At 36.5% G+C, this 24252-nt stretch overlaps 1 protein-coding gene across 2 annotated transcripts in view; it reads right to left on the bottom strand.

Moving 5' to 3' along the window:
* The window catches only part of LOC129926585 (uncharacterized), a 72444-nt gene that overhangs the window by 24090 nt on the left and 24102 nt on the right, over positions 1-24252 (bottom strand). For both annotated transcript variants that reach the window (XM_056031480.1, XM_056031482.1), the window contains 4 exons: positions 7499-7860; positions 5452-5511; positions 4214-4273; positions 643-702 (listed from right to left, as the gene is read on the bottom strand). In XM_056031480.1, the coding sequence (XP_055887455.1) occupies positions 643-702; positions 4214-4273; positions 5452-5511; positions 7499-7771 (453 nt within the window). In that variant the 5' untranslated portion in view covers positions 7772-7860. The remainder of the gene's footprint in view (positions 1-642; positions 703-4213; positions 4274-5451; positions 5512-7498; positions 7861-24252) is intronic.

Below are 24252 nucleotides of genomic sequence, written 5' to 3'. Positions count from 1 at the left end.
AGTCTAGCTGTGTAGGTATACAGTCTAGCTGTGTAGGTATTTAGTCTAGCTGTGTAGGTAATTAGTCTAGCTGTGTAAGTATTTAGGCTAGCTGTGTAGGTATTTAGTCTATTTGTATAGGTATTTTGTCTAAATGTGTAGTTTTACAGTCTAGCTGTGTAGGTATTTAGTCTAGTGGTGTAGGTATTTAGTCTAGCTGTGTAGGTATTTAGTCTAGTGGTTTGGGTATTTAGTCTAGCTTTGTATGTATTTAATCTAGATGTGTAGTTATACAGTCTAGCTGTGTAGGTATTTAGTCTAGCTATGTAGGTATTTAGTCTAGCTGTGTAGGTATTTAGTCTATCTGTGTAGGTATTTAGTCTATTTGTATAGGTATTCAGTCTAATTGTGTAGTTTTATAGTCTAGCTGTGTAGGTATTTAGTCTAGCTATGTAGGTATTTAGTCTAACAGTGTCGGTATTTAGTCTAGCTGTGTAGTTATACAGTCTAGCTGTGTAGGTATTTAGTCTAGCTGTGTAGTTATTTAGTCTAGCTGTGTAAGTATTTAGTCTAGTTGTGTAAGTATTTAGTCTAGCTGTCTAGGTATTATGCTGTTGTAGTAAATGTTGATGGCAAAGATTTCAAATGTAAATAGTGACTTACAATTTCCTCAGGTATTTCATCAAAGTCTGCCTGCACGATTTCTCGTGTCTCTTGAACTGGCTGTTAGAAAAAAAAAGTAGAGCAAAATATATTGAGACCACTAGATATGACTTTGAACTAAATTTTTTGGTCATCTTTTTATTTTACGATGAATATTTCTTTCAATAATAAGCCAGATTTATTTACAAAAAAGATTTATTCTTTTTTTTTTTGCCATTGGTTAGTTTACTGACAATGAGAAACGAGAATCTAAATTTTCTAAGTTGGATTTGCTTTCAGTCCGGATGTGTGGTTGAGTGGTATATACCGCTTAGTTACATAGTTAGTGCAATCTCCAGGATAGGCCATTTTTAACAGGGATTTGACACAGCTAGACTGTATGACTACACAGCCTGACTGTATACTATTGGTAATTAATAATTTTTTATGGTATCTCGAACAAGGGAAAATGATTGTACTTGACTGAAAGGGTGGCATAAGCTTAATTAGTCCCCTTTAAAGGTCGCCGCTTTAAAGTTAGTTTGAAACAAATAGATAACTATACAATTCTCTGTTCTCGGTGTAGGTATTAAGTCTAGCTGTGTAGGTATATGGTCTAGAGGTGTAGGTATATGGTCTAGTGGTGTAGGTATTTAGTCGGACTGTGTAGGTATATGGTCTAGCTGTGTAGGTTTGTGGTCTACTTGTGTAGATATTAAGTCTAGTTGCGTATGTTTATGGTCTAGCGGTGTAAATATTTAGTCTAGTTGTGTAGGTTTATCGTCTAGCTTTGTAGGTATTTAGTCTAGATGTGTACGTTTTCAGTCTAGCTGTGTAGTTATACAGTCTAGCTGTGTAGAATTTTAGTCTAGCTTTGTAGGTATTTAGTCTAGCTGTGTAGCTATACAGACTTGCTGTGTAGGTATTTAGACTAGCTGTGTAGCTATTTAGTCTATTTGTATAGGTATTTAGTCTAGCTGTGTAGGTATTTAGTCTATTTTTATAGGTATTTAGTCTAAATGTGTAGTTTTACAGTCTAGCTGTGTAGGTATTTAGTCTAGTGGTGTAGGCATTTAGTCTAGCTGTGTAGGTTTATCGTCTAGCTTTGTAGGTATTTAGTCTAGATGTGTACGTTTTCAGTCTAGCTGTGTAGTTATACAGTCTAGCTGTGTAGAATTTTAGTCTAGCTTTGTAGGTATTTAGTCTAGCTGTGTAGCTATACAGACTTGCTGTGTAGGTATTTAGACTAGCTGTGTAGCTATTTAGTCTATTTGTATAGGTATTTAGTCTAGCTGTGTAGGTATTTAGTCTATTTTTATAGGTATTTAGTCTAAATGTGTAGTTTTACAGTCTAGCTGTGTAGGTATTTAGTCTAGTGGTGTAGGCATTTAGTCTAGCTGTGTAGGTATTCAGTCTAGCTGTATATGTATTTAGTCTAGCTGTGTAGGTATTTAGTCTAGCTGTGTAGATATTTAGTCTTGTCGTGTAGGTATTTAGTCTAGATGTGTAGGTATTTAGTCTATTTGTATAGGTATTTAGTCTAAATGTGTAGTTTTACAGTCTAGATGTGTAGGTATTTAGTCTAGTTGTGTAGGCATTTAGTCTAGATGTGTAGGTACTTAGTCTAGCTGTGTAGGTATTTAGATTAGCTGTGTAGGTAGTTAGTTTAGCTGTGTAGGTATTTAGTCTATTTGTATAGGTATTTAGTCTAAATGTGTAGTTTTACAGTCTAGCTTTGTATGTATTTAGTCTAGTGGTGTGGGTATTTAGTCTAGCTTTGTATGTATTTAGTCTGGATGTGTAGTTATACAGTCTAGCTGTGTAGGTATTTAGTCTAGCTGTGTAGGTATTTAGTCTATCTGTGTAGGTATTTAGTCACTTACCAGCATCACATGTAAAATCCTAGAACACATAATATGTAGCAACATCATAAACCACTTAGACAAACATAATGTCCTCACACCATACCAACATGGCTTTAGGAAATATAGATCATGTGAAACACAACTAATAGGACTAATTGATGATTTTTCTAAAGGTTTAGATAATAGTGAACAAATAGATGCTATCTTACTAGATTTTTCTAAGGCTTTTGACAAAGTTCACCACCATAGTTTGCTTAAAAAATTAAAATATTTCGGCATTAATGGTCCACTGCATCAGTGGATTAAAGACTTTCTGATAGGGAGAGAACAAACTGTAATAATAAATGGCTCTAAATCAACACCGATAACAGTAAACTCAGGTGTACCTCAAGGAACAGTCTTGGGTCCACTACTATTTTTAATTTACATAAATGATTTACCAAATTGCATTACTTCAGGAACAAAAGTCAGATTATTTGCAGACGATTGCATAATATATAGAACAATAAAAACAACACAAGACACAGATATTTTACAAAGAGAATTAGATGAATTACAGAAATGGGAATCAAATTGGAGCATGTCTTTCCACCCAGAAAAATGTCAGTTGTTAAGAGTAACAAAAAAACTAAAACAAATTAATTCCACTTATCTTACTCATGGCAAACCAGTAACACAGACTAAAAACGCAAAATACCTAGGTGTTATAATAAATGAAAAACTGTCATGGAATCCACATATTGATGAAACTACAAAAAAATCAAACAAAGCATTAGGATTTATTAAAAGAAATTTCTATAAATCAAATAAGAACATAAAACTAAAATGTTATTTAACTTTGGTTAGGCCAATAATAGAATATGCATCCTCCGTTTGGGACCCCTCAACTCAAGAAAACATTAAGAAACTAGAACAGACACAAAATAGAGCAGTGCGATTCATAACAAACGAATATTCACATTTGACTAGAGTAACACCTTTAGTAAAATCACTAAATTTAGAAAGCCTTCAGGACAGAAGGCTCAAAAGTAAAGTAGCAATCATACATAAAACACTGAACCATAATCTTCAAATACAAAAACAAAATTTAATAAAATACTCTGAAAGACACAAAGATAAAGGCACATTCCTCGTCCCATATGCTAGGACAAATTTGTACAAATACTCCTTCTTCCCTAGTGCTATTAGAGCATGGAATGGGTTGCCTGAGCTAGCCAGGAAAACCAGTGACTTGGCAGAATTTAAGTCATTGGTTAATATGCATGACTAAATGCATGACGCGTAGGACGTAATCATCTTCTTTTTTGAAGTAACGTCTGTATTATATAAGATAAGATAAGATATTTGTATAGGTATTCAGTCTAATTGTGTAGTTTTATAGTCTAGCTGTGTAGGTATTTAATCTATCTATGTAGGTATTTAGTCTAACAGTGTAGGTATTTAGTCTACCTGTGTATGTTTTAAGTCTAGCTGTGTAGGTATTTAGTCTATCTGTGTAGGTATTTAGTCTAGATGTGTAGTTATACAGTCTAGCTGTGTAGGTATTTAGTTTAGCTGTGTAGGTATTTAGTCTAGCTGTGTAGTTATTTAGTCTAGCTGTGTAAGTATTTAGTCTAGCTATGTAAGTATTTAGTCTAGTTGTGTAAGTATTTAGTCTAGCTGTCTAGGTATTATGCTGTTGTAGTAAATGTTGATGGCAAAGATTTCAAATGTAAATAGTGACTTACAATTTCCTCAGGTATTTCATCAAAGTCTGCCTGCACGATTTCTCGTGTCTCTTGAACTGGCTGTTAGAAAAAAAAAGTAGAGCAAAATATATTGAGACCACTAGATATGACTTTGAACTAAATTTTTTTGGTCATCTTTTTATTTTACGATGAATATTTCTTTCAATAATAAGCCAGATTTATTTACAAAAAAGATTTATTCTTTTTTTTTTTTTTGCCATTGGTTAGTTTACTGACAATGAGAAACGAGAATCTAAATTTTCTAAGTTGGAATTGCTTTCAGTCCGGATGTGTGGTTGAGTGGTATATACCGCTTAGTTACCTAGCTAGTGCAATCTCCAGGATAGGCCATTTTTAACAGGGATTTGACACAGCTAGACTGTATGACTACACAGCCTGACTGTATACTATTGGTAATTAATAATTTTTTATGGTATCTCGAACAAGGGAAAATGATTGTACTTGATTGAAAGGGTGGCATAAGCTTAATTAGTCCCCTTTAAAGGTCGCTGCTTTAAAGTTAGTTTGAAACAAATAGATAACTATACAATTCTCTGTTCTCGGTGTAGGTATTAAGTCTAGCTGTGTAGGTATATGGTCAAGTGGTGTAGGTATATGGTCTAGTGGTGTAGGTATTTAGTCAGACTGTGTAGGTATATGGTTTAGCTGTGTAGGTTCGTGGTCTACTTGTGTAGATATTTAGTCTAGTTGTGTATGTTTATGGTCTAGAGGTGTAAATATTTAGTCTAGTTATGTAGGTTTATCGTCTAGATTTGTAGGTATTTTGTCTAGATGTGTACGTTTTCAGTCTAGCTGTGTAGTTATACAGTCTAGCTGTGTAGGTATTTAGTCTAGCTGTGAAGTTTTACAGACTAGCTGTGTAGTTATACAGTCTAGCTGTGTAGGTATTTAGTCTAGCTGTGTAGGTTTTTAGTCTAGCTTTGTAGGTATTTAGTCTAGTTGTGTAGGTATTTAGTCTATTTGTATAGGTATTTTGTCTAAATGTGTAGTTTTAAAGTCTAGGTATGTAGGTATTTAGTCTAGCTATGTAGGTATTTAGTCTAACTGTGTAGGTATTTAGTCTAGCTGTGTAGTTATTTAGTCTAGCTGTGTAGTTATTTAGTCTAGCTATGTAAGTATTTAGTCTAGTTGTGTAAGTATTTAGTCTAGCTGTCTAGGTATTATGCTGTTGTAGTAAATGTTGATGGCAAAGATTTCAAATGTAAATAGTGACTTACAATTTCCTCAGGTATTTCATCAAAGTCTGCCTGCACGATTTCTCGTGTCTCTTGAACTGGCTGTTAGAAAAAAAAAGTAGAGCAAAATATATTGAGACCACTAGATATGACTTTGAACTAAATTTTTTTGGTCATCTTTTTTTATTTTACGATGAATATTTCTTTCAATAATAAGCCAGATTTATTTACAAAAAGATTTATTCCTTTTTTTTTTCCATTGGTTAGTTTACTGACAATGAGAAACGAGAATCTAAATTTTCTAAGTTGGAATTGCTTTCAGTCCGGATGTGTGGTTGAGTGGTATATACCGCTTAGTTACCTAGCTAGTGCAATCTCCAGGATAGGCCATTTTTAACAGGGATTTGACTCGAGTTGAGTTGGGTTGGGTTTACCAAACCCTGAAAGACTTAAAGTAAACCTTCAAATACCCCTACCTCTCCTTTTCCACAAAAGAATATGCTTTAACTTGAGAGACACGCAAACGGTACGTGACGTTTTGGCGCCGCCGTTTTGGCGACGCCGTTTTGGCCCCGCCGTTTTGGCGACGGGACGTTTTGGCGCGAGCCGTTTTGGCGACGGGACGTTTTGGCGCGAGATATCATTTGACGATAATTTAATAATCACATAGCTTTTATAACAATGTTTATTTCACTCTATCATAATATTGTATGTATAGTATGAATTCTAACACCGTTCAGCGAATTGTTTTTTTTTTAATTATAAAGGTTTTGCCTATTTCATGAATAAAGGCCAATAATAAGTCAGATTCCTGAATGGTAATGACATGCTATATGTGAGTTCTGCTAATCGCACTGGATGACATTTTTGGATTTCTTTCCAAAAGATTTTTTTTTATTTGACATTAGTGTAACATACGAACTAGCTAGGTGTCACACTTTAATATAACAAAAACCATGTTAACAACTTAAGCTCTATTACGCTGAATGACGACAATAACTCCACACATAGTAAAGATCAAGACACGGAATGTGGTCAGTACAAACTCTAACATAAAAAGGTATATTTTGATAAATTGGGTAGGGGTGGTTTGGGTGACACATCTCGCATTGACGCAGGTAGAGTTAAACAAATGAAGACAAGACCAGCACCGAGCACTGGTCGTTGGCGTCATGAGTCTGGCGATCACCTCCTTGGGAATGGTCATTACATGTGGCACCTATCCCGCCCCCCTCTTCTGCTCACATTTCACTCCTTGTATATACTCTTTCCTCCACCCCTCCCCTCTCTCACGCGATTTTTGTTTTTAATTTTAAAGTAATATCTTTAAAAACTTTTTTGAAAATAAAAGTGTGCCTCTTAATAAGCACACATACACAAGCCAAAATGTTTAAGAAAATGATGTGAAAAACAAACACACATTTACATTTAGTACGTGAAAAATATGTTTTAACACAAACACTCATGCAAAACATAGATATGAATAATTCTTTTAAAAGAAATAATACAATAAACGTACATAATGTATTATGTATTTCGCGCCAAAACGTCCCGTCGCCAAAACGGCTCGCGCCAAAACGACCTTCGCGCCAAAACGGCGGGGCCAAAACGGCCTCGCCAAAACGGCGGCGCCAAAACGTCCTGCTTCGCACGCAAAAGCAATTAAAAACACATTTAGTCTAGAACTAACTCATGTGAAAAAAATATTCTGGAAGTTTTTATAAGAGAATTATAAGGAAAGGACATGGATTTATAGTCATACGAGTACGGCTGATTCTTTTAATTAATAGTAGTAGTTTTATTTATATTACTAGTTTGGTTTAAATTTAGTTTCAGTGATTCAATAGTACCATTTGAACTTCTTTGAATATTCTTGTCGGATTTATTAATTAAAGAATTAAGAATTCCCCTTAAATATGTTCATTGGTTATTTATTTTTAAATCAGTTGTTTCTGTAAGGTCGGAGTATTATATGAAGACAGAGTATTCTATGGCGACATGGTATTCACTACTATTCACTGAGATTTAATATTACATCTGATATTACACTCAGACAAAGTAACTACAACATAACTTGACAGTAACTTACAATGTCCTCGGGAATTGGATCTAGGCTCCTATCTGCATTTGACGCCTCGTGAAGACCTGATTGTGCTCCGTGAGCACCGGACACTGTCTGCTCGTTGTCCACATGAGTGATAACATCTGATTCACTATTCGTTGAGTTAATTATAGGAAGGGTCACGTTATCTGGTTCGTTGACATAATTATTTGTGTTATGTCCATCGTAAGTGGCACCATATTCCGAACCGGGCAGACTGGTGTGTGAATCATCATTTGGAGGAGTATTATTATATGACATGTCCCTTGTAGGGATGGAAGAGTGCCATAAGTTTATTTACTCTTGCAAATAGTCAACAAGATGTCACTTCATCGGTGTCAGTCTTTCACCTATATTAGAAAATATGTACAGTTAGCAGCGCAGGAGAATAGCTCGGTTTTCACTAAATGATGTGCACTTTTTTTCATGGCTATGCTGAAGCTTAAGTTGACCTATTTCGTTTCTCCTACTTGAGTTAGGTTGAACAATAAGCTAGAAAAAGACAATAGTCTGAATCTACTGCATTCTTTTACATCATAAATAGACTTGTGATTGTAAATCCTACAGGCTTAGTGAATTATTACCAATCGCGTAGCTAGAGTTGCGGGGGGGGGGGGAGAATTGAAAATCCCCCCCCCCACTTAAGGGAGGCCTCCAAATGAGTGTTTTTACATTAAATATTAAATATTACGCAGAATGCAGAAGCCCCCCCCCCCAGGGAGCCCCAAATGATGGCTGATTCCTAGCTGTGCTCCCTGATTATTACACCACTCACTGGCGGATCCAGAACTTTGGAGTCTGGGGGCGATTTTTTTCCAAACCCTAACCCTAACGCCCAGTATATATATATATATTCGATATATGAGAATGAAATAAGACTGTTTCTCAATCTTCGGCGAAAAAAAACAGAAAAAAAACCAGTCATGTTGAGGCATTTTTCACTGCAGAAACTCATTCTCCTGACATCTACAGCTCATTATTTATTAGTAGGGTTCGGGGCGAAGCCCCGACGCCAAAAGCGTTTTCTTGCATTTTTCACGGCTGAAACGCATTCTCCTGACATCTACAGCTTATTATTCATCAGTGATTTTCGGGGCGAAGCCTCGACGCTAAAAGCGTTTTCTGGCATTCTTCACTGCAGTAAGGCATTATCCTGAACTACAGCTCATTATTCATTCTATTATAAAGGACCTTTTGTATAATGTGGAAAAATACTCTAATATGAATGTATAGTCCCTTAATACATTGCAAATATAACCGATTTGTTCTTTGAAAAGATAAGATACCCCGCATATTTAGATTAAGGCTTTGAGGATCGCCGCCGAAAAGAAAAATTCGATTAATAATATTCAATAAAATTCAAGCATAAATTGTGAGTTATAGTCCTAAATTTATTTAAAGAAAAATATGAGATAGAGTAAAGGTTGGGAAAAGGCGACTAGAAAAAGATTATCTGGCTTTTGAACTCATCTCAACCGTGACTGTTATATTGAAAAATTTCGTTTGAATTATAACCTTTCCAAAGCAAAGTCTTTCTTAAAATAGTTATGATAAATTCATGTGAAATTACATAAACGCTGTCTGGAATGGGGAAGGGCGGTAAAATGAAAACGATTAATCCTCGCTCCTTTTTATAATTTCTGCTAATGATTGCATTTTGCATTAAAGAATAGGGTTTGGGCGACTCGATATAAGAATTTACTTTATAGCATATATAAATTATATTAGTGACAGATTTTTTTAAATTTTGTAATTTCTTACTATAATACAAAAAGAAAAAGTATTGGTTTGTCCGATGGGGGGGGGGGAGGTGATTACATGTATCGCACTTCCACCTGTTTATATTATATAGATATTCAACTAATTTTGTTCACATACTATGATTTCTCCCTAAAAGTAGGACCGCCCCCCCACACACACAAAGGGTTTAGATGGGAAGGGCAGTAGAGATATTCGCTCCTCCCCTTCCAATCAGCCAACAGGTGAACGACATAATATAAAGACCGGTTAAAATACCAATAACAAGTTTTAATCATATAGATATTTAATTGATTCTGTTATGAAGTTGTGATTTCTACAAACAAATAGGACCGCCCCCCCCCCACTCGAAAGTTTATGGTGGGGGGGGGGGCGGATTGATGCCATCGCCCCCTCCCGACCCTACCGAATCGGCCAAAATACTAGAAGGGGGGGGGGCGAAATAATCTAAAAATTAGGTTGAAATATAAATAATTAGTATATATTATTAACATAAGTAATAAATTCGTATACAAATTGTGTGAATTCTATACTAAAATTCGTCCGACCCCCCCCCCCTTCGTCGAAGGGGGGGGGGCGCGATCGCCCCAACCGCCCCCCCCCCCCTGGATCCGCCAGTGACACCACTTAACATTTTTAAAAAAAGCTATAAGCTTTCATTCGAGCTTTACAGTTGGCAACTGTAAGTCTGCTAATAAACCAAAACATTATAGAGTGAACTACTATAGATCTATATCTATGATTTAAACTTGACAAGATACTAATAATATATAGGCCCACTGGCGGATCCAGGGGGGGGGGGGGCGGTAGGGGCGATCGCCCCCCCACTCGGCCGACCCCCCCCCCCCCCCGAGGGGGGGGCGGACGAACTTTAGTATAGGATTCACACAATTTGTATACGAATTTATTACTTATGTTAAAAATATATACTAATTATTTATATTTCAACCTATTTTTAGATTATTTCGCCCCCCCCCTCTAGTATGTTGGCCGATTTGGTGGGGTGGGGAGGGGGCGATGGTATCAATCCCGCCCCCCTTAACTTTCGAGTGGGGGGGCGGTCCAATTTATTGGTAGAAATCACAGCCTGCTAACAAAATCAATTAAATATCTATATCCTTGTAACTTGTTATTGATATTTTAACCGATCTTTATATTATGTCGTTCCCTGTTTGCCGATTGGTGGGGGGAGGGGACGAATACCTCTTCTGTCCTTCCCACCTAAACCCTTTGAGTGGGGGGGGCGGTCCGTTTTTATTGAGAAATCATAGTTTGTGAACAAAATTAGTTGAATTAATATATAAATTTTATATTATGTCGCTCCCTTTCTGGTATTTTGGCCGATTCGGTGGGGTGAGGGGGGGGGCGATTGCAAGTACTGCCCTCCCCACTCTAGCCCTCTGAGTGCTGGGGGGGGCGGTCCTATTTTTGTGGAGAATCATAGTTTGTGAATAAAATTAGTTGAATATCTATATAATATAAACTACGTATTGATATGTGACCCATTGTAAATATGTCGTACCACACTCTAATCTCAAATTGTATCATTAGAAAATTTAAATGAAAAAGGGTTGTACCAGGTGGGAGGGGCGATACATGCAATCGCATTTCCCCCATCGGACAAATCAATACTTTTTCTTTTTGTATTATAGTTAAGAAATTACAAAATTTAAAAAATCTGTCACTAATATAATTTATATATACTATAAATTAAATTCTTATATCGAGTCGCCCCATACCTATTCTTTAATGCCAAATGCAATCTTTAGCAGAAATTAGTAAAGGAGCGAGGATTAATCGTTTTCACTCTACCGCCATTCCCATTTCCAGACAGAGTTTTTGTAATTTCACATGAAGTTATCATAAGTATTTTAAGAAAGACTTTGCATTGGAAAAGTTAGAATTCAAACGAAATTTTTCTGTAGAAGAGTCATGATTGAGATGAGTTCTAGACTCAAATAACATTTTCATAGTCACCTTTTCCCAACCTTTACTCAATCTTATAATTTTCTAGCCAAATAAATTTGGGACTATAACTCACAATTTATGCTAGAGTTTTCTTGAATACTATTTATCGAATAAGTTTTTTTTCGGCGGCGATCCTCAAAGCAAAAATCTAAATACGCGGGGTATCCTATCTTTTCAAGGAACAAATCGGTTTTATTTGCAATGTATTATGGGTCTATAAATTCAAATTAGATTATTTTCCAAGTACAACATTATTCGAAAGGTCGTTTTTTAATAGTATGAATAATGAGCTTCAGGTCAGGAGAATGCGTTTCTGCAGTGAAGAATGCAAGAAAACGCTTCGCCCCGAACTCCATTTATGAGTAATGAGTTGTAGATGTCAGAAGAATACGTTTCTGCAGAGAAGAATGCAAGAAAACGCTTTTGGCGTCGGGGCTTCGCCCCGAACTTCATTTATGGGTAATGAGTTGTAGATGTCAGGAGAATGCGTTTCTGCAATGAAGAATGCAAGAAAACGCTTTTGGCGTCGGGGCTTCGCCCCGAACTCCATTTATGAATAATGAGCTGTACTTGTCAGGAGAATGCGTTTCTGCAGTGAAAAAAGCAAGAAAACGCTTTTGGCGTCGGGGCTTCGCCCCGAACTACATTGTGAAGAATGAGCTGTACTTGTCAGGAGAATGCGTATCTGCAGTGAAAAAAGCAAGAAAACGCTTATGGCGTCGGGGCTTCGCCCCGAACTTCATTTATGGGTAATGAGTTGTAGATGTCAGGAGAATGCGTTTCTGCAATGAAGAATGCAAGAAAACGCTTTTGGCGTCGGGGCTTCGCCCCGAACTCCATTGATGAATAATGAGCTGTACTTGTCAGGAGAATGCGTATCTGCAGTGAAAAAAGCAAGAAAACGCTTATGGCGTCGGGGCTTCGCCCCGAACTTCACCAGAGAACCTTATAACGCTGCCCCAGTTGTTTTGGTTTTCGCCGAAGGTTGAGAAATGCTGCTTTTTTTATTCTCATATTTATATATATATATATATATATATATACATATATATGTGTGTGTGTGTGTGTGCGCGCGCGCGCTGTATGCACGTTTATGCGTAGGGTTAGGGTTTACTGGGCGTTAGGGTTAGGGTTTGGAAAAAAATCGCCCCCCCCACTCCAAAGTTCTGGATCCGCTAGTGTATAGGCCTATAGTATTTTTGCTCCAGAAGGTGGTAATTTATATCACCTTTTTTTTCGAGGAGCGGTAGGGCTCTAGTCTTTGGCAGTACGAGACCATTCCTGGCTATGTTTCTATCTACCACTGTGTGGAGGGAGGCGCATAGCAGTCCGGGTTAAGACGTTAACTTTTAGTTCTAAATTTAGACCAAAGTTCAGTAACATTTTCAAGAATATATCTTTTTCCAAGAATCTCAAAATTGAAACTAGATCATTACAGGCGTTGTAGCATTAATGTTTAAAGAAACGTCTGTTATGAGTGTACAAAATACACTACAATGTATATTTCCAGCTATTTCTTTTTCAAAATCTGGTCTTGACAGAAATAATTATTTTTCATATGTAAGACCAACCATTTCATCTACTTACAAGCCAGAGAGTGCATGTGACATTTCAAACTAAGGTAAAATATAGACAATGATTACAATACATATTCTTGGGAATACTTAATATCACTGATGTAAGTAAAATATATTTCATCAACCATTTCGATATAATTATACGCTTATTAACTTTGTTAAATCTTTAATAAACAGATTAACGGGTTTAATTGTTGTGCCTTTTTTAATTTCCCTGTCTTAAATTCATATTTTAAAAATCTGCTTCTATGGCTCACGGTTAAGGAGGGTATCATGTGACCAGCACAACGACCAACCGCCTGTAGGCCTACTTTTCCCCAACTAATGTCAGGCAGCATTAGAAGTGGGTGCACTCAGAGGCGTCCTAAATATTCCAAAATTAAAATTCCAACTCTTCACCAGGATTAGAACCCGGGACGCCGGGTCCAGAAGCGATATGCCACTCAGCCTTCCTGAAATATTTTAATTGTAGATAAAGATATTATCCGATAGATATTATCCGGTAGATATTATCCTAAATTCAGGTCCAGAAATTGTGAAGTCCAGATTGTACAGTAGCACAAGATTTCAATTGCGAAAAAAAAACATGAGGGGGGGGGGAGGCTTTCGAAAAAGTTAAAATATAATACAAATGTAAAAAAAAAAGTTAGCCACTGCGCTATCCAAGTACTTCTAAAAGTAGAAGGAAGGTTTCATAATCTTTTGTTAGCTTGAAGTTTCTGGCGAACGACGTGATTTTCTACACAAGGGTGATCTCCCATAGCTATGTAGGCCCTACTGTCACTATATACAAAAAAAATTAACTACGACTAATCGATTAGCTAAATGGTTAATTTTTTTTTATTGATTCGTACAAGGAATAACTGTGCAAAGTTTCAACTAGATCCGAAAATGGGAAGTCGAAGGAATTACTTGTACCATAGACAATATATATTGTATATATGTGTGTGTGTGTGTATGTTTGTATGTGTGTGTATGCGTGTGTATGTATGTATGTGTGTATGTATGTGTGTATATATATATGTGTGTGTATGTGTGTGTGTGCAGTGCTTTTTTTTTTGTCACAAAAAAGAATAGGTGCCGGTACTCAGTGATTGATTGCCTAACTTTAAACTAATAATAAATTCATAATATAAGTTGAAATATAAGAAAAGTAATAATTTTTCCACACATTCAAAAAGGTGCCGGTACGCCGTACCGGTGCGTACCGTCACAAAAAAAGCCCTGTATATGTGTAACATTTGTAAAAAAAAGTAGTTATTTTTTAAAACCCATTTAGGAAGCTGAAGACTTTTGTACCATTAATAACTAATGAATAATAGATTTTTGTTTTTAAAAAAGAAAGAAACATTTTTTACCCCGCCCCTTATCCCCCCCCCCCGCAACCGAAAAAAAAAAAAGATATTAAAAGAAAATCATGGTTAAGCTCCTGGGTCCCGTCGCTATAACCATGGGAAGTTTGCCTCGTACAGCCCATGGTTATAGGACCGAGGCGCAGTGTGTTGTGTACGGGGTGTACGTCCCCTACTCGGCCCATGGCCGTTATTACTGGGCACTGGCGGATCCACTCCCCACTCGATCGACCCTTCGGGGGGGGGGGCGGATGAATTTTAGTATAGAATTCACACAATTTGTATACGAATTTATTATTTAAGTTAATAATATATGCTAATTATTTAAATTTCAATCTATTTTTGGATAATTTCGTTACCTCATTTAGTATGTTGGCTGATTTAAGGGGGTAGGGAGGGGGCGATGGCATCAATCCCCCCCCGATAAACTTTTGAGTGGCGGGGGGGGGGTCCAATTTATTTGTAGAAATCACAGCTTGCTAACAGAATCAATTAAATGTCTATATGATTGAAATTTGTTATTGATATTTTAACCAATCTTTATATTATGTCGTTCCCCTTTTGGCCGATGGGGGGGGGGGGGGCGAATACCTCTACTGCCCTTCCCACCTAAACCCTTTCAGGGGGGGTGGCGGTCCTACTTTTATGGAGAATTCATAGTTTGTGAACAAAATTAGTTGAATTAATATATAAATTTTATATTATGTCGCTCCCCTTCTGGTATCTTGGCCGATTCGGTGGGATAAGGAGGGGGGCGATTGCATGTACTGCTCTCCCCACTCTAGCCCTCTGTATGGGGGGGGGCGGTCCTATTTTTATGGATAAATCATAGTTTGTGAACAAAATTAGCTGAATATCTATATAATATTAGCTCCGTATATATTACGTAAGTTAAAAGTGAACCCATTTGTATATTATGTCGCACCACACTCTAATCTCAAATTTTATGATGAGTAAATATAAAATGAAAAAGGTTTGTACCAGGTGAGGCCTTCCGCCCATCGGACAAACCGATACTTTTTTTTTTTTGTCATTATAGTTTTAAAAATACAAAATAAAAAAATATGTCACTATATAATTTATATATGTTATAAATTAAATTATATAGCGAGTCCCCCCACCCCCTATTCTTTTATGCCAAATTCAATCATTAGCAGAAATTATAAAAAGGAGCGAGGATTAATCGTTTTCATTCTACCGCCTCCTCCCCTTTCCAGACGAAAACGTGACGTTTGAAAACAGAATAGTCAAATATGGCGTCAGAGTTTATACAATTTCACATGAAGTTATAATGATTATTTTAAGAAAGACTTTGCTTTGGGAAATTTAGAATTCATACGCAATTTTTCAGTAAAAGAGTAACGATTGAGATAAGTTCTGAACCCAAATATTCTTTTCCTAGTCGCCTTTTTCCAACCTTTACTCAGTCTGATATTTTTCTTAATTATATTTGGGACTATAACTCACAATTTATGCTTGAATCCTAAAAAATGCGAAAAAAAAAATTAGATTAGAATCTAATTGGCCCACTTAATTTCTCCTCCCACTTCTGAAATATTTAGGTTAGAGCTTTGAATTATAGTTCTGTAACAAAACAAAGTTACAAACATGCCTTTTGAAAAAAATGTATCACAAATGAGCATTTTTTTTAAATATTATTTATCGAAAATGTCGGCGGCGATCCTCAAAGCCTTAATCTAAATCTGTGGGGTATCTTTTCTCTTTTCAAGGAACACATCGCTTTTATTTGTAATGTAAGGACCTATCAATTCATATTAGAATAATTTTCAACTAAAACATTATTCAAAAGGTCCCTTTTTAATAGGATGAATAAGAAGCTGTAGGTAAGGAGAATGCGGTTGTTTCTGCAGTGAAGAATGCAAGAAAACGCTTTTTGGAGTCTGGGGTTCCACCCCGAACCCCACTTATGAATAATAAGCTGTAGATCTAGATGTCAGGAGAATGTGTTTCTGTAGTGAAAAATGCAAGAATCCCACTGGTGAATCTTACAGCTCTCCCCCAGACCCCCAAGGTTGCAAGAGAAAGGCCTCAACTTTTTTTTTTCGCAGAAGGTTGTTTTTAGGTTGAAAAACACTGCTTTTTTATGCTCATATATATAAATATATATATGCTGCACGCACGTTTTTACTTAGGGTTAGGGTTTACTGGGCTTTAGGGTTAGGGTTTGGAAAAAAATTGCCCCCCCCCACTCCAAAGTTCTGCTGGGGGCCCTCAGACAAAACTTGGGGGGGGGGGAATATTCCGGAACTTTCTTGGGGTGAAGATCTCCCGCTTCAAGCGTGTTCGTGGAAAAAATCCATTACAACAATCAACAAGTTAATGACGCCTTCTGCGCCGATTCCCTACTGGACTTTATCGAAGGTATCTTCGGCTACTAAACCTCAGAATAGCTTTTGTGTTATGAATAGTGTGTGTGTTTCTATGGTGATTGTGGGAAGAGGTTAGCTATGCAGTGTGAATGATGCCATCAGCCTTAGATACAACAGACGACTCCAGATTGCCAGAGTGAAAAGACGTGTTGTTTTTGTAGTGAGTTAGATTCTGTTTAAAATACCATTTTATATTATTACTAAAGTCAACTACATGTATTTATTTCAAATCAAACTTTGTCTCTATTGTAATAAAACTTATATTTAGTCTTGTTCACAAAGACGTCACTCTAGTTATTTCAAGTTTTACAAGTTAAAATCTAATACGCCTACTGAGGTTTAGTTGTCTACCGACAGTTTGGTGCTACAAGTCAACGACCGTCAACAACATATGGTCTTACTACCTAAGTCCAGTGGCGTAGCTAAGGACTTGGGGAGCTTGACTTCTTTAGGTGCCCCTACATTTTGACATTCGACATCATGCCATGAGATAATGGTGTAATATTTAATGTAAAAACAAATTTCAAACACTCATTTGGTGGCCTCAAGTGGGGGCCCGGGGGGATTTGAACTACCCCTCCCCCACCCTAGCTACGCCACTGCCTAAATCTGTTCCTTTTTAGAGGCTGTATTCACCCCGTTTATGAATTTTTTTTCCTAAGCTTAAAACAACTCTATATTTCTGTCTGGTAAAATGTTTCAACATGTTATTTCTCCCACTTCCCATTCTCGGATCATGTTGAAATTTAGCATAATTATTTATAGTCTATGACAAAACACGAATCAATCCAAAAAATAACCAATTAGTTTATTAATTAATACTACTTAATTAGTTTAGTTTAATATTGAAGAAAGGGAGCTAAACCCGGTAATTTTCATATAAATGGTAGCAAGTAGCGGCTCTTCCCTCATATATGCTTTGTTTTAGAAAATTATTATTTTTCTACTGCTTGTTTTTTTTTTTCTATATGGTGCATGAGTTATTTTTTTTTAAGGCGTAATATACTTTTGTTACTGTATTGGCGGACTGATAGAGTTAATATTATTTGTGACCAACTGACACAAGTAACACAAGCAATATCACTTGCTGCGTGGCAGTCAACTGTGTCAACTACTGTCAACTGATAAGAGACTGTACCAGTGCACGCAAATATAACCTGTGTTATGGTCATGTGATCGAAAGCCTGTCAAATTTGTAAGAAAATTATTTGAACCGTTTTCGAAATCCATGTCCACCTACACATGAAGAGTTTGCAAGCTAGAAAGAGGAATCGTAATTACAGAAAAAAACAGAAAAGAATAGATATTATAACCTTATTTAAAAACCTTATACAGATTTGTCCCATTCCCCATTCCTACTTTCTTACACCTAACCCAAATCAGAAATGACCACATAATAACTAACATACACACCCTTTCAATTTTTTATGCATGAACGTAGATAAAGGGTTGTCTCTTATTAGCTGTAAGAACATAGTGGAAAGTATGTAAATCATGTGTTTATGTTTGGTAGCAGATGTAGGCTAATCATCTAATCACCACAAACAACTTTTTTTTTAATTAGGTTTTTTTAAAAAGAGAAAACGATGAAGAAAGTATAGAGACACATAAATAAGCTCCGACGAGGAATCGAACCACGGATCTTCAAATGCGTCCACCCCCTCCAAAAAAAATAAGGATCAAGGCGGTTGACTTTTTTTGGACCCACTCAGTACCCAGGGTTACATGTTTAAGCATGTGAAATGCATAGAGACAATCCACATTAAGCCCCACGATCGCAATCACAAACAACTTTCACAACGTGTTAAGTCACTCTGACCGTCTGTCTGTCTGGGGGGGGGGGGGGGAATCTAGTACACGCTATTTCCTCCACTTTCTATTCTCAAATCAAGTTGAAACGTTGCACAATTATTCATTGTCCATGACAGCATTATATTCATCCATTAGTCGTAATTAATTAATTTTGTTTTACAGAGGAAATATATTAAACTAAGCCTGATGCAGAAAATTAGGCCGGGACATGATGCACCGCCTTGACCCTCCCCCGAACTACGCCTATGTTTGACGTATAGGACCAAGTTGAAAGGGTTTTATTATTGTATTAAAATCTCCTTCTTTCCCCACTTCTATAAACTGGTCCGAATGATCACTCAATATTCACTTCATATATTCAAATAGTTAGAATCAAATAAAATATCTATTTACCGAATGTAACTTACTTGCAACCTTCTAGGAACCTTACCTACCACTCTCGGACCGATTGTATCCCGAGATCTAGAGCCTCGATTGGAGGCAATACGCCACAATTACCATTGGACGCTATTAGAGCTGTCTTGAAGGGACTTTAAATGACGTCACATCTATTAGTAATTAATAGGCCTACGCTTTCTTGAATTAATTTAAGAAGTTTTTCTGTCGAGTTTTTTTTTTTATGTTTTATACTTTTTAAAAGTATTAAAAAAAAAACATATTGCGAGTCGAATACGACTCAGAGTCAGAACCAATGGATTAAATTTCAGCTTGTTTGTACACAATGTGGTCATACTGCACTGTACATTTTTACTAAATCTATGTATTTAAAAAAAGTTCTTTGACTAAATATATGTACTGCAAACAAAAACACTGTTTTTATTTCATTACCTATTTAGGTGCCTGTTTTGCAGTAATCTTGAAAAGAATCATATGTACAGAGCTGACATACCCTGCTGCCTCTTTATTTTGTTTCTTGCCAAAGCTTAAGGGAAATCCCCAATATATTACATATATGTGAATCGGGTTAATCGAAATACTATTTCTCATATCATCCGCATCCAAAAAATAATGGAACGACTTGGTAGTGCAAGACACGTTTCTTTTATTGGAAAGATTAATCCAAAGCAAACAAAAAAATAGCCACTTGATGTAGTCCCATTAATTGACAGAACGAGAGAGAGAGAGGTACACACAGAAGAGAGAGAGAGAGGCTCACACGAGAGAGAGAGAGGCACACACAGAAGAGAGAGAGAGAGAGAGAGGCACACACAGAAGAGAGAGAGAGAGAGAGAGGCACACACAGAAGAGAGAGAGAGGCTCGCACGAGAGAGAGAGAGGCACACACAGAAGAGAGAGAGAGAGAGAGGCACACACAGAAGAGAGAGAGAGAGAGAGAGGCACACACAGAAGAGAGAGAGAGAGGCTCACACGAGAGAGAGAGAGAGAGGCACACACAGAAGAGAGAGAGAGGCTCGCACGAGAGAGAGAGAGGCACACACAGAAGAGAGAGAGAGGCTCGCACGAGAGAGAGAGAGAGAGAGGCACACACAGAAGAGAGAGAGAGGCTCACAAGAGAGAGAGAGAGAGAGAGGCACACACAGAAGAGAGAGAGAGAGGCACACACAGAAGAGAGAGAGAGAGGCACACACAGAAGAGAGAGAGAGGCTCGCACGAGAGAGAGAGAGGCACACACAGAAGAGAGAGAGAGAGAGAGAGGCACACACACAAGAGAGAGAGAGAAAGAGGCACACACAGAAGAGAGAGAGAGAAAGAGGCACACACAGAAGAGAGAGAGAGAAAGAGGCACACACAGAAGAGAGAGAGAGAGAAAGAGGCACACGCAGAAGAGAGAGAGAGAAAGAGGCACACGCAGAAGAGACAGAGAGAGAGAGGCACACACAGAAGAGACAGAGAGAGAGAGGCACACACAGAAGAGAGAGAGAGAAAGAGGCACACACAGAAGAGAGAGAGAGAGAGAGGCACACACAGAAGAGAGAGAGAAAGAGGCACACACAGAAGAGAGAGAGAAAGAGGCACACACAGAAGAGAGAGAGAAAGAGGCACACACAGAAGAGAGAGAGAAAGAGGCACACACAGAAGAGAGAGAGAAAGAGGCACACACAGAAGAGAGAGAGAGGCTCACACGAGAGAGAGAGAGAGAGGCACACACAGAAGAGAGAGAGAGAGAGGCACACACAGAAGAGAGAGAGAGAGAGAGGCACACACAGAAGAGAGAGAGAGAGGCACACACAGAAGAGAGAGAGAGAGGCACACACAGAAGAGAGAGAGAGAGAGAGGCACACACAGAAGAGAGAGAGAGGCACACACAGAAGAGAGAGAGAGAGAGAGAGGCACACACAGAAGAGAGAGAGAGAGAGGCACACACAGAAGAGAGAGAGGCACACACAGAAGAGAGAGAGAGAGGCACACACAGAAGAGAGAGAGAGAGGCACACACAGAAGAGAGAGAGAGAGGCACACACAGAAGAGAGAGAGAGAGGCACACACAGAAGAGAGAGAGAGAGGCACACACAGAAGAGAGAGAGAAAGAGGCACACACAGAAGAGAGAGAGAGAGAGAGGCACACACAGAAGAGAGAGAGAGAGGCACACACAGAAGAGAGAGAGAGAAAGAGGCACACACAGAAGAGAGAGAGAGAAAGAGGCACACACAGAAGAGAGAGAGAGAAAGAGGCACACACAGAAGAGAGAGAGAGAAAGAGGCACACACAGAAGAGAGAGAGAGAGAGAGAGAGAGAGAGGCACACACAGAAGAGAGAGAGAGAGGCACACACAGAAAAGAGAGAGAGAGGTACACACAGGAGAGAGAGAGAGGCACACACGAGAGGCAGTGGCGTAGCCTGTGATTTCGGGTTGCTTGAGCTCTTGAGGGGACCCTGCATTTTGACATTCGACGTAAATTCGACGTAATGATATGAAATAATGTACTTAATAAATATATCTATCTAAATTCCAATTGGTACAGTATAAAAGTAAAAAAAAATAAAATTCTTTTATTGAATAATACTTTTGTTTATTGGACAGATAATGCACGTGACAAATCTCAATTCACATCACCTTCTGCTATAGCATCATCTAGAATCTAGATCAGTGTTTCTCAAAGTGGGGAGTTTGAAAGGGGAACACATTGCACATAGTTAACTATGATAATTTGTTTAAAATACCCATTTAGTTTATAAATTAGAATAAAATATCATGTTTTAAATCCTTTAATTAACTATTTCAAGCTTTTACAAACTCAAATACGGAGCTTTTTTTTTACATTTTAAGACGATTTTTTTACAAAGATCAGGAAATGGAAGGTGATGGTACAACTTCCGTCGACACGCCCACTTTTTCAATGTCAAAATATGTTTACATTTTTAGCGGCCCCCGTAAGGGGAAAAAGCCGCTATTAGGTTTGTGCAAAATGTCCGTCTGTCCGTCTGTCACACTCAGATCTCGAAAACTAGAAGAGATATGAAAAATATTATTTCATCATTAAATGCGGCTTGAAAAGTTTAGGTGCAACGGCTACTTTGGTTTTCTAAAAGCAAACCGTTTAATTTATAAAATTAATTATGCAAGCGATTTTTTCATATAAATACACCAATTCTAAAACAATTACGTAAATGTAAGGGAGGCAATGTTACAATATGCTAACAAAGATGGACAATTTATGTGTATTTTCAATATCACTAAGTCAAATATATTTTTAAAATGTACAGGAAATGTTTACAACAAATATAAATAATAGTTAAAGATGTTTTTTCTGGTCAACTAGCTGCTAAAATTAAAAGAAAACATTTCTGTTTGTTTATAAAGGCTAATAATGCACTTTGTATGTAAATATCACGCACATTTTTTTTTTAAATGGACTTTTTATGCAGCGATTTTCGTGCAGGTGCTAAACCAATTCCTTAAACTTTTTTAAAAAATCAGATTTTATTTATTTTTTGTTTAGTGTCTCCATCCGAATAAAAGAAGATTATTTTTGTGCGTTTTGTCTGTTGGTCGGTCTGTCCGTCACGATTAGATTAAAAAAACTAGAACTCTAAAAGCTTGAAAATCTGATTTACACTTTAATGTTCCTCCCGTAACATCTCAATAGTTTTAAGTATCTTAAAATTGATTGTTCCGGATTTTTTTGTGCAAAACTAATCAACCCCAACAAATGTTTGTTTGCTCTTCTAATTTATATTACATTCAATTTCCATGCTTAAACGTTGCAAAAAACACATTATCAATAATATGTTGTTCCGTTTTTTAGATAAATAGTATATTAATGCTAAATCAAAATCTCTATACTGACTTATATTTCATTAAGTGTAAAAATGTTCCGGATATTGTTTTATAAAACATGAATTATGCCTAATCACATAATTTACTAATATTACACTTATATTATTTGACAATGAGTCACTATAATTTGGTTATCAATATCAAATTGTTCCGTATTTTCATCTTTAAACAAATTTTAAAAATATCGACAATAGGTTGTTCAGGGCTTTAAAAAAAAGTAATTTACTAGAATTGATTACTGAAAATTACTTTTTAGACATTTATTTTTTTTTTTTTGCTAAAACATAACATAGAAGTTTTGTAATCGATAAAGAAAGTTCCGGATTTTGTTTCTTACAAATCGTCGCCAGAAATTTCCGAATTTATTTAAAAATCTACTAACGCCAAATAATTGTTTGAACACCCTCTTCTAATTAATAAACAAATAATCTTCTCATTTACGAAATAATGTTTTTACGGATTTTTATGAAAAATATTTTAACTCACTACTCTCTTACAGTACATTTAACTTTCTACCTAAAACATTAAAAAATCTAATTATCGTTAATATTATGTTCCGATACGAGACCATCCAAAACATTTAATTAACGGTATTTCATTTATCTGAAATTCTATTTTTCTTTTACTATTTATACAAACATCCGGAACAATCTATTATATAAACTTTTCAATTGTGTTCATACCTAAAAGTTATTGTGATGTTTTGAAACGTAAAATAAAGGTTAATCAATTTTTAATAACTTTTAGTTGTTGTTGTTTTTTATATCAAGATGACGGACAGACCGACTGACAGACAAAACGCAAAAACAATGCGGCTTTGAACCTTTTTAAATAAATTCTATTAGAACTCAGTGCACCAATGTCTATGAACCCTCGTTAAATATCTCGTGTAAATAAAGACATTTTTTTATGGTACCGGTACTAGCCTATTGTGAGGTAATGGAATTTTTTTTCTTTGACGTCATATGAATGGGCTCTTTAAATGTAATGTTAAAAGAACGCACTCGGTGCACCAATGTCTATTAACCCTCGAAAAAGTGCTCGCATTAATGAAAACATATTTTAGTCTAACTAAGCCGTGTGACGTAGTGTTTTTTTTCCTTTGACGTCATATGGAATGAATTCTTTAAAAGAAATGCTAAAAGAACGCGCTCGGTGCACCAATGTCTATGAACACTCGATAAATGGCTCGTAATGATGAAGGCGATTTTTAGTCTAGCTAGGCCGTGTGACGTAGTGTTTTTTTTCCTTTGACGTCATATGGAATTAATTCTTCAAATGAAATGAAAAAAGAACTCGGTATAGTAATGTTTATTAAGCCTCGTTATGTGATTCGCGTTTAAAAAAGGAATGATATCTTGATTTAGATCTAATCTAGATTTTTTAAACTAGATCTAGATTTTTATTACAGTATATCTAGATCTGGATTTATATTCTAATTAAAATTATTTTAGAGTCTATATCTATAATTTCTAGATCTAGTTTAGACTAAAATAGACTAGATTAAGATGTAGAATTTCAATTTCTAAACTTAAAGTGTAAAAAAAAGTGTAGATTTTCATTTCCAAACGTTTTGATCAATATTGCAATGTTTTAATATACTAAAACTAATCTACTATTTTTTATTTCATTTAAATTTAAATTT

Source organism: Biomphalaria glabrata, chromosome 6 (assembly GCF_947242115.1).
Source record: "Biomphalaria glabrata chromosome 6, xgBioGlab47.1, whole genome shotgun sequence".
In the NCBI taxonomy this organism is placed as follows: domain Eukaryota; kingdom Metazoa; phylum Mollusca; class Gastropoda; family Planorbidae; genus Biomphalaria; species Biomphalaria glabrata.
Note: the sequence above shows the minus strand (reverse complement) of the source record. Positions and strands in the feature narration are given on the sequence as shown.